We start from the raw sequence: 11,157 nt of genomic DNA on the forward strand, positions 1-11,157 counted from the left end.
GACCTTCCTCGAAAAGCAGCCCGAACACGAAGCTGTGAGGCAATCTGTTTCATCATTGGTCTAGCTGACTTTCCTTTGCTGCCAGTCGGAGGTCCCTCTCTCTGGTCCATCTTACCCAACCTTACCCATTCATTTCTCATTTTTAATAGCCACATTAGCCCAAATGCAAAAGTATTTTAACATAATGATCTCCAGTTTAGTCTGTAACAAAACCTTTTGTCAATATTTACTGTACATACAACACATTCAACCATACCGTTATAAATTAGATCAGACCATAACTTTATACATGCCTAAATGCTTCTCTGTAAATATCACTATTGCAACACTCGGCTGTCAAGAGGCCTGAACAAACGTCTGTCAAATCCTCAACAGCATCAGGATCCAGTAGAGGACCACTTACTAAGCAGTGGGGTTAAGGGTGGGGCTAGTAGCTATGAGTGCACCTGTTCTTTGTGAGGCAGGTGCCAGCCTTCACACTCACCAGTTGCATGGCCAGGAGCCAAAGCGTTGGAAACCGCTGCTGCCCCCCGAGGTCTGGAAAACGGTTTAATTGGATTGATAAAACTTTTCTGGAATCACGTATCGCTTAGATCAAAAGGTCAGTGTGTCGAGACAATGACGGGTAAACGTTGCATTAAGCCACACATTTAGAGACAATCGCAGCATCAGCTGATGTGCGGATGGGGCCCTAGATACTAAGGCTTTTCAGATGACAATGATTCCCCTGGCATAGCAATTCAATGTCCCACATATATAAATCTGACCCGTCAATGTCGCTGTCAATACGGCATACATCAAAAGAGGGTATAAACATTTTGTGATCAAAAGCACCCGGACAGGCCTAAAACATGGATCGACACGGAAAGGTGAGTGCTATTGTTGTTCTTCGCCTCCGATATTCTTAAAGTGAGGATTTCTCTTGACCTTTGTGCCCTCTTGCTCCAATTTGCACAACAAGTTTCACTTAAAACGCAGAAATAATCACACATATACACACTCTGTTCACAGATCATCTTCTACGAGGACAAAAATTTTCAAGGTCGCTACTTTGAGTGCAGTAGCGATTGCCCCGAGCTGAGCTCCCATTTCAGCCGCTGCAACTCCGTCAGGGTAGAGAGTGGGGCGTGGGTCATCTACGAACGACCCAACTACATGGGCTCACAGTATGTCCTGACGAGGGGGGAGTATGCCGACCCCCAGCGCTGGATGGGCTTCAACGACACCATTAGGTCCTGTCGTCTTATCCGATATGTGAGTCCCAGTTCCTGAGGAGTCAGCACACCAGCCTTTGGTCTTGGACTGGAGTGGCATTTTGTTTGTCCTCTTTCCAGACCAGTCTCACACAAATAACAGAAATGCATATGCACACATGTACAGCCAAAAAAGGGGTCTTGCTGTAAGTGTCCAAAGAATTTAGACTAAAGACACATTTTACAAAATTACATTTTATTGGATGAAAAATGATATATTCTTTGGCATCATTAAGTGATAATTTTAAAGAATTTTAAAGAAATGTTTTTTTTTTGTTTATTTTATATTTTTAATTTTTAAGAAATTATTAAAAAATAATTTTCCAAATGCCAAAGTAAGCATATGTGCCCTCAAAAGTAAGTAAAGTAATAACTACTCTGATAAATTGTTCGACAAACTTCAGCATATAATTATTGGTAAATACTCTGAAAGTAAATATTTTGACTAGCAACAACACTGAGGCAGCCAGTATTTGTATGTCAGTGTTTTTGTAGTCACTCTTCTTGTGTCTTTTTGACACTTGCATCCCCTGTCTCAATCTCTCCTCCAGACTTATGGCATTTACCGCCTCCGGGTTTATGAACGTCCTGACTTCCAGGGACAGATGATGGAGTTTAGCGATGATTGTCCCTCTGTCTATGACCGCTTTAGGCACCGTGAGATTCACTCCTGTCACGTGATGGATGGGGCGTGGGTCTTCTACGAGCATCCCAACTATCGTGGCCGTCAGTACCTACTGGAGAAAGGCGAATATCGCCGGTACACGGAGTGGAATGCAATGTATCCTGGTGTGGGTTCTTTCCGCCGCGTACTGGACTTTTAGACCAGTGTCCTACTAGCACCTGTGTTGAAATAACTGTTATGCTATGCCATTTAATAATAAAAAACTTTTGAGCTCAGATGAATGTCAGTGTTCTCAAACTACCTCTCGTTGAGTCTACAAATGAAAGAGCCATCCCAAAAGGACAGCAAACGTATAGCTTATAACCTTGCTATACGTCTACCTAGGGGATCAATAAAGTATCTATCTATCTATCTATCTATCTACTGTAATGGGAACAACTTGAACAACTTCTTCTTGAACAACAAAGAAAACGCATGTCTTTCCTACACTGTGGCTGTTATCATAGAATTTGGTGCTATTAAATATGAGAAACCCCGTTTAGACTAAGAGCTGGTGGCATGTTGAACTGGCATTCTCATCATAAATACCTTTAATGGACTCGTATGTATATGGCCCTGTAGAAAAGCACCAGTGTCTTAAAATTTTTTTTTTATCTTTGGCATGTTAATGCTAAATTTATTTGGAATCACACTGGATTTTTTTAAAAAACATTTTGCAATCTAGCATACAGTAGAATGATCACTGGTCCTCTTTTACATCTTAGAAGGATAATCACTGAAATATGTTGTCATTTTAATTAAAAGTAACAATATGCAACCATCAAATTCCATCATCATTCCATCTTATGATGGAATATATCAATGTGAAGGATTGATAAACACACACCATTCAGACTTACTCTCCAGACTTCTAGCAGTAGTAGTTGTTCTGTGGTTCAAGTCAGAAAATGTAAGAAAATCCCTCACAGCATGGCACTGACAACAATACTGCCAAAACTAGAAAGGCACTCAGAGAGCGCAAACCTCCTCCAAACGAAAACGTGACCGCCTCTTGGACGGTGATTCAGATCACTACCAAAAATGTAATCGTTTCTTCCTTGGGTAATTTCAGATCTTCTCGGACAGTGATTCAGATCACTACCAAAAATGTAATCGTTTCTTCCTTGGGTCATTTCAGATCTTCCCTGAAAATCTTTATCAAAAGCCATCCATAACTTTTTGAGATATCTTGCAAACAAAGGTGGAGGTAAAAACTCCAGTCAGCATGATAGCAAGCTTTCATCAGTACCAACTGAGATGATTGTGGGGTTCACAAACTTCGCAAGGTGCATAGGTGCAAGATGCATGAACATGATCTGTTTCTCAGTCCTCGGTCTAGTTAAAGAGTCAAAATGAATGTCAGAATAGGCTCCGGACAATTTAACTCCACTGCCTTACCTTACTAGAATTTCAAATAAATATCTTATAAAGAGAGCTTCATTTTATTTTATTATATTATATTACTGATTTTCCTTGGTTCCTTGGTGAACAGAGTCTGGTGACTCACGACTGGGATTTCCAACAGTTGCATCAAGATAGGCACTAACTTTGAAATCATTTGTCCACCCATACCAATCACATTAATTAGAGATTCCTAACATTACTCCCTACTTCACCTAAAGTTTACAAACTGACCATAAACAGCATGAACAGTCAGGAAACAATATGTATGGGTCTACCTTTGCTATAAATAAATTTCTGCATTTTTCCAACTGCATTTTTTGATGTCTGCAGCTGTTGCTGCTACTGTTTATCACAAAAAGTTTAGTTTTGTCATCCTCTCATTATTGATTGGCCTGACATTTTTCTTGTCTGAGGGAACTATGAACAATAGTGTTCCAGACTAGATCTCAATGAAAGAAGATCTACAGTAGCTGAGCGGGGTCAGGCTGCCATGACAATGACAGCAATATTTTCCATTCTTTGTACATATTTTTATATTTTTATCTTGAAAGGAATAATTTTACAAAACCACCTTCAGATGAAATACTGTAAGTGTCGTCTTTGACAAAAAGTCTGAAATTTAATATGGTCTTTAACAGTAAAGTGAATAATCCTCAAGCGGTCTTACATCCAGATATTGCATACAGTAGCTCTCAAATCACATGTAATGGAGTCTTATGTATGTTCATTCATGTATCACTTCTCCAGTCGCCCTTCTTTTTTCTTTTTTGAGAAATGTGTGGGAGGCACATATACAGTAATTCAGTCAGGACCACTTTGTCAATAAAACGTTTTATTACATTTTATTAAGTTTTATTTACTATTGCATGAAATACATTTTGGCGGTATGTTCTGTTCTGGGGGGCCCCCTGCCCTTCCATGTTCAACATGGAAAGCCCAAGGCAGGGAGAGCAGCAATAAACCCCCCATGGGGTACAAAACAGAACAAACATCAATGACACAACATTGATAAGTCAGAAGTATGAGGGGGTTAAGGGGAGGAGGTGGGTGGCAAAGTTGCAGAAAAAGCAGATGGCTGCATATTGGTGAAGACAGTTTAAATAAGCACTCTGAATGATCTCCGCCAATGAAAGCAGGGCTTGGCCGGCTGGCACTCAGCTGGCAATCAGCTGCGCGATTAGATTGACAGTCAGCTGGGCCATTGAGCGAGCTAGCGAGACTCCGTGACCTGCCTGAACTAACGCTGTGCTCCATTTCTGTATGTTTTAGTTATTTCTAAAGCACCCAGGTGTTAGTATGTCGTCATAAAACTTCATGAGGCCTTTGTGGAACTGCTAACTAGCCAGCTAACAGCCTGGTCAAAATGTGTCACCATTCACTCATTGCAGTAAAAATATTTAAGCAATAAAGCATGAGTTAAAGTGATGCTGGTACATAGCAGATATTGGCATGGATGTGATTCTGCCGTAGTCCGAACAAGTCCGAAGGTCGATTGGCACAGGTTATAACAGTGGTGTTATCTGCCACCGATGCCAGAATATCACATGCCATATTGCTTTTGTACAATAGAAATACCACTGACTAATCTAATTAAATGCATTCGTTTATTTAGATTTTGCTATTTCATCATCTGCCCACATAAAATGTTTCAAACAAAGCCCTGGCGTCTCCCGTTGCCAATTAACACTCGAGAGTCAAGTTCAGTGTGAAAGGCTATGTGCTTGTGCTCTACTTATTTGTAATACAAAATTGCATCTTACTCTCTGTTTGCTCCATTTTCTCACTGAAATGTGACAATTATGAAATTGCTCTCTCTTTTTGACTGAATGGAATGGACAATTTAGTGCAAAAAGAGGAGTAATTACTGGCTGTAAACTGAGAAGGGATGTCTTGAGATCCCCACTCGTTATGACTCATGCCGCTTGTTCAGTTAGAAACCTAACTGGTGTGTTATTGATACTATTGTACAGCTCTTCAGGACGCTCCAGAAAGTTCCATTCAGCTGAATGGGCCTTCCCAAAGTTCAGAGAGATCAATGATCACTGTCAACGGCCACAGGATTTGTGCTGCTGATTCATGTCATTCATATCATAACACTCTGCAAGTAATCCATTCCCCAGTAGCATTGGAGCGCCATTGAAAGTGAAAGGCAACAAGTAATATGTTTCTGTGCTGAAAGTTCTATTTGTGTGACAAACTATTTGTTTCTTAGCAAAAGCCATGAAATGGTAACTAGTTATTTTAAAGATAAATTTAGTTATTTTTCTTGTTTTGACACTTACCCTTAAAATAAGTGGGAGACCGTAATGCCTACCAGTCATTACCATAAAATAAGCCCCTTCAGAAGATGGAAGCCTTCACTTTGCGTCAGAGTCCTCTTCGCCTTGTTCGGATTTATTTTCTGATATTGACCGGTGGACAATGCATTATCTCTTACATACATGAGTGTTAGTGTCACAATCAAAATCATCCATGACCTCTCAAAATGTTTACATACTGTAGCATGAAAAGGTCAAATCTTGTCCTTGCTTTAGCATACAAATTCCTATTACTCAATGCTCCCCTCTGTTGGCTAATAGATACATTCTAAAGGACTGTAGGCCTACTGCATTTCATCAGTAAGATACTGTAATGTGTTTAACGTTGCTAAGATCCTAAGGTAAAACACCTTTACAGCTGTGAGTTATCAGAGTAACACTTGTTTATTTTAATTCCAGACTGCTGTTTGGCCCTTAACTGAACAACCCAACAACGTGGAGAGACCCGGCTGCAAAATTCAAAGGTAATGAGAGAGAGAGAGAGAGAGAGAGAGAGAGAGAGAGCTAGATGTAGAGAGAGCAAGAGAGAGAGAGAGAGACAACAACAACCGTTTGTTCCAGTGATGTGCCCCTAATGGTTCAAACAACAACAACAAAAAGCTGGGCTCCTGTTGATTTAGGTGATATGGCTGCGAGGCCCCGGGGTATGCCAGAAACCTCTGAGTGCTGATGTCGGCAGAGAAACAGGTCCACGAGCCCCCGAGCCTGCTGATACAACACAATCTTTTGATCATAAAGAGACCAGGCCAGCACATTCTACCCAGCCACCACGTGGCATGCCCCTGTTTGTTCAAATCCTCTCTCCCTTTTCTTCTTTGTTTGGCAGCTGCACCCACTCCTGGGTGACAGGGCGTTTAGAGAAGAGAGAGCATTTGCTGAGCTTCACGTAGCCCACAGCGCCCTCCCTTGGCCAGAAGTGGTAGTCACCTGACCCTAAACATGGCCTAAACTATTGAGCCAGCAGTAGCCATTGAAAGCTAACAACTTAACACGATGAAATCTTTTAGGATTACCAGCCACTGAGGGTTTTTTTTTGATAATACAAATGGACAAGAAATTGAGTAAAAACAGCGCATAGACATCACTGTTGCTCTCTTCCTTAGGAACAGAGCACGTTTACGTAGGCCAACAGATAAGACGAGTCTGCTAGCAAAGATGCTAAGATCCAAATGTCGCTAGCGCATCTGGGAATGAGAATTACAAATGCAGAGTCCTACACCTACTGGCCTCTGATACAGCTCCAACTGCCTACACTGTAAATGTTGCTATTAGGCTAGTAATGATTTCTATTATAATACTGTATTCTAGATCTGGAAATTACTCATGGGCCAATATTTTAGCGATCTGGATCAACTCTCAACCTAGTCATTTCTTTGTCATGCTGTGATGATATGCCCCCCTTCCTGATTTAAATTCCACTACCTCTGACTGCGCCAGGCCCCACAGGATAGTGACTCAGGATTGAGACTGGCGGCGGTTAACAATCTGGCACGGTTTGAGCAGGTGTTAATTACCTGGTAGCAGAGGCCCTGGATCCCAAGGTCACGAGTGAGACTCACCTGCTGTGATGTTCCAACGCTGACGTGCTCCTGTATAGCTCAATCGGCCGCAAAGACATCAGGGACACAAAGGTCATTGTGCACGTCCTTTGCAAGGAGAACTTAAATAGCCTGGGACAACAAATGATGACTAAAAAACGGATATAGACTCGCTTTGAGTTATATGTGATAACTAAAAAAATAAATACAGACTCACTTTGAGTTATATTTGATACAAAAAATAAATAGACACACTTTGAGTTACATTATATGTGATGACTAAGAATATGGATACAGACTCACTTTGAGTTATATGTGACAAAAGAAATAAAATACAGACTCACTTTGAGTTAATGTGGTAACTAAAAAACGGATACAGACTCACTTTGAGTTATATGTTATAACAAAAAAAATAAATACAGACTCACTTTGAGTTATATGGGATGACTAAGAATATACAGATTCACTTTGAGTTATGTGATGACTAAAAATATGGATACAGACTCACTTTGAGTTATATGCGATGACTAAAAATATGGATACAGACTCACTTTGAGTTAAATGTATGCTGTTGCTGCAGCTACTCCTCACTTCATGCGTTATGCTGTTAATGAATGATTAAAAAAACTAAACAGAAAATAATTCAAATGATTGCAAAGGTGCCATATGTGGTGGAAATGAATGCATAAAGGGGTGCATGAATATGGGATTGACAAACCGATGCTTGACAGCCAGCCAGAGTGGAAACACATTTTTGAAACCAATTATTTGGTTTCGAGGTGTTATAAATATTTTAAAAGTCGTTCCTTATTTTTCTGGATTTTAAACCCAGAGGGACCTAGTCATGAAAAACACTTCATGCATTCAGTCACATTGTTTGCCTCATACCTCTGAAAATGCTAAATATCAGGATACAGAAACTGATATATTTTATTTAGGGTTTCTTTACCCTGAAACCAGATAGATTTCAACAAATGTTAAAATGCGGTAATTCCCTGGCATTTCTGTGGCTTAAAGACGGACTCACGCGGTTCATTTCATAATGGCTTTCAAATGACTTTTAGTTCATAATGGCCTTCAAATGGCTTAAATGTAACTTTACTCTTTCTTCTTCATATCGGGAATTGGGATCTGTCTGGCTCCGCCCCCTTTCTGCACATGATTCATCTACTAATGGATGCTGTAGCTGACACATTAGCTAGCTTATCTGCGTTTTTTATCAAGGATTGTCCCACACCCAAGTGCTCTGTACCGTTATGACAATACGCACTAATGGACTGATGCCTGAATTGGCCCGCATGGGCTGTGGTTGAAACGCTGATCCAATGCAAAATTCCTCATGCACCATGACATTGTTGACTACTTATTTATGCCTCGTAAAACTTTGAAGGGGATGGTCTGCTCTGCACACTGTATAATGGTTCCAAAAATACTTTATTTATTTACTAAAGAGGCAACGTTTCGATCAACAGATCTTCATCAGGCAGAATAGGAAGTGGCATGGGAGGCCTATATCACATGACCATATAGGCCTAGTAACCAGACGCCTGCCTTAAACTGCACCTTACGGGGTCGTAAAACTTTGCAGACATCATACAGATGATTATGTTAACATGGTTGAAATCTTGACTTTCACCAGAGACGGTCTTTAACCTTTTTGGCTCACTTTGCTTATGCGAATGCTCTAATGGCCTAGCCTGGAAAACCAGCGCCAACTGCTGGACGGCAAAATGTTTTGCCTGCATTTGGGTCTGGCCTCGGACCATTGAACATTTTGAAAACACTGCCCTGAATCTGGCAGATGGCAACTAAACCAATCACAACGCAGAGATGTGTTTTGAATCAAAGCGGGCGGGGCAGAGGGCTCTGGGGCGGGGTTTTGAGGGAGCGTTGGCCTATAGGCACAGACACGGTTTGAAAGACAACGGGTTGTGCTCATCAACAATGTTCCGTTGTATCCATTGATCGAGGCCAGACTAAATTAGACATCCAATCCATTTAGGCTGGTTTATCAGGCTACTAATGGCCTACAAAGATTTACACAAATGCAGAAAGTCATCACAAAACGTGGATGTTCAACACTGCCTGACAGAACCACAATTCCATGTGCACTTCATTTGCACTTACTCCATATGTACAGTATGCATAAACATACCAAATCATGATAAAACAATTAGCTTAGGCACGCTTTGAAAGATACTGCTCAATATTGACAAGGCTTGTCTACCGGCTTTCTCATTTCTCCATTTCCTGGACTCGTCTCTGATTCACGTTTCTCATCCTTTGGTTTCTCCCAGTCCCAAGCTTGCCTCCCCCAGCCCTGTGCTATTTTTATCTGATGGGTTCTGGGATAGGGTTTCGCAGCTGACAGGAATTACTTTAATCCCTGGAAAAGAATGCAAAAATAAACTTTCCAGACATGGGAGGGTTGCCATGTAAGGCTGCACAGAGAGAGAGAGAGAGAGAGAGAGAGAGAGAGAGAGAGAGAGAGAGAGAGAGAGAGAGAGAGAGAGAGAGGGAGAGAGAGAGGGAGGGAGGGAGGGGGTAAGACAGAGAGAGAGGGGAGGGGAGAGGGAGGGAGAAAGAGAAGGAGGGAAGAGAAAGAAAGAAAGAGTGAGTGAGTTTACATCATGAACTGAACTGAGTTTGACACTCAAAACAATGAGATCATAGCCTCAAGTTAAAGGGAATTAGTTTGGTAGATATACGTAAGGTCCACATAGTTTCTTGACAACCAGGAGGTATAGTCAATGCATTGTAGAAAAATGTCATGCAATTCAGTATCATAGAGAAAGAAACATTCTAAAATCATCATTTTAGCTTTCTTTTGTAGATTCATGATGCTATTTTTACACACTAATAGAATAAGTAGATGGTAAGACTTTAGGTCAGCCTCTGCAATATATATTCAGTGCTTTATTGATGGAAGGTGGTCAAGTGGTTGAACTTTAGTTTACCGTGTTATATATACAAATTTTATTGTCTATAGTTGGAATTTCTCCAGCTTTAGTGTGTTGTCTGTATTTTGTTTTTGTTGAGTGTGTGGTAGCATGGTACAGAGCTGATTATGTTACTGTTATGACATTGCTGTCCAATTCTGATGAACACTAATCATTCAAACTCTGTAGTCCCAGCAGATTACATTGACGTCAGCTTTTATGGCCTATAGAGTCTCTTCTCTCAAAGCCTTTATAAATTTGGTATATGTGCTCAGCTATAATAGTATTGACTCCAAAAATAGTCTTATAAATATGCAGTAGGCTAATTATTGCAGCTATCTTTCCACAGTTTCCATGAATTAGTTATAATATCCACCGCTATGTCGCTCTCATCCTTCGCCTCTAATTCCAGATAAGTTGGTTTAAGACATCTGCGCCGCAGTACAGTGGCTCTTCTATTAAAATTTTTGAAATGGGCCAGTGAATAGGCGGCCGTATCAAAAATACACTACGTTGGCGGAGCACCAGAGTCACAGCCTGCTTGACCCTTGATAGCAGGCTCTCCATCACACACCTGACACAGAGCTGCCGAGCCTGCTGGGACGTTAATTAGGGTCGCCACATTAGGCACAGAGAACCCCACCGTCAGTCGTGATTTTCCTCAAACCTCCGGAGCATCGAGCTCTACAGGGGCGGGATTATATCCCCTCATGCTTCAGCTACTCTGTGGCGTTAGTGTAGATTGGCATGGAGCTTCCCCACTGGTGTCCATGCACACTATTCTAATACGCCACGAATACACAATGATCACGTTGTATCTGCGACCTCTAGTTGATAGATAGTGGTGTCAGATCTCACGTAAAACAAAGAGGAAAATTGGAGTAAGTTAGGAGATGTCTTGAGTTCTTTTTTTTACTGTCAGTGCTCTTCTTTCTTCCTTTGGGGGGCAGCATTGCTTGTTTTTTCATGTTAGTCGATTTTTCAGGTGTAATCAGGTCTATCCTTGCTTTAGTGTTGAATTTTGCTGTTGGAAATTTCTTT

The 11,157-nt window shown here is 41.0% G+C and overlaps 1 protein-coding gene across 1 annotated transcript; it reads left to right on the forward strand.

The window, feature by feature from the left end:
- Positions 1-759: 759 nt before the first annotated feature.
- LOC134078410 (gamma-crystallin M2-like) lies at positions 760-2,153 on the forward strand. The gene is made up of 3 exons (XM_062534347.1): positions 760-869; positions 1,012-1,254; positions 1,805-2,153. Exons 1-3 carry the CDS (start codon positions 852-854, stop codon positions 2,075-2,077), a joined length of 534 nt encoding a protein of 177 aa, XP_062390331.1. The 5' UTR covers positions 760-851; the 3' UTR covers positions 2,078-2,153.
- Positions 2,154-11,157: the final 9,004 nt, after the last annotated feature.

This window comes from Sardina pilchardus, chromosome 4 (genome assembly GCF_963854185.1).
Source record: "Sardina pilchardus chromosome 4, fSarPil1.1, whole genome shotgun sequence".
Classification (NCBI taxonomy): Eukaryota; Metazoa; Chordata; class Actinopteri; order Clupeiformes; family Clupeidae; genus Sardina; species Sardina pilchardus.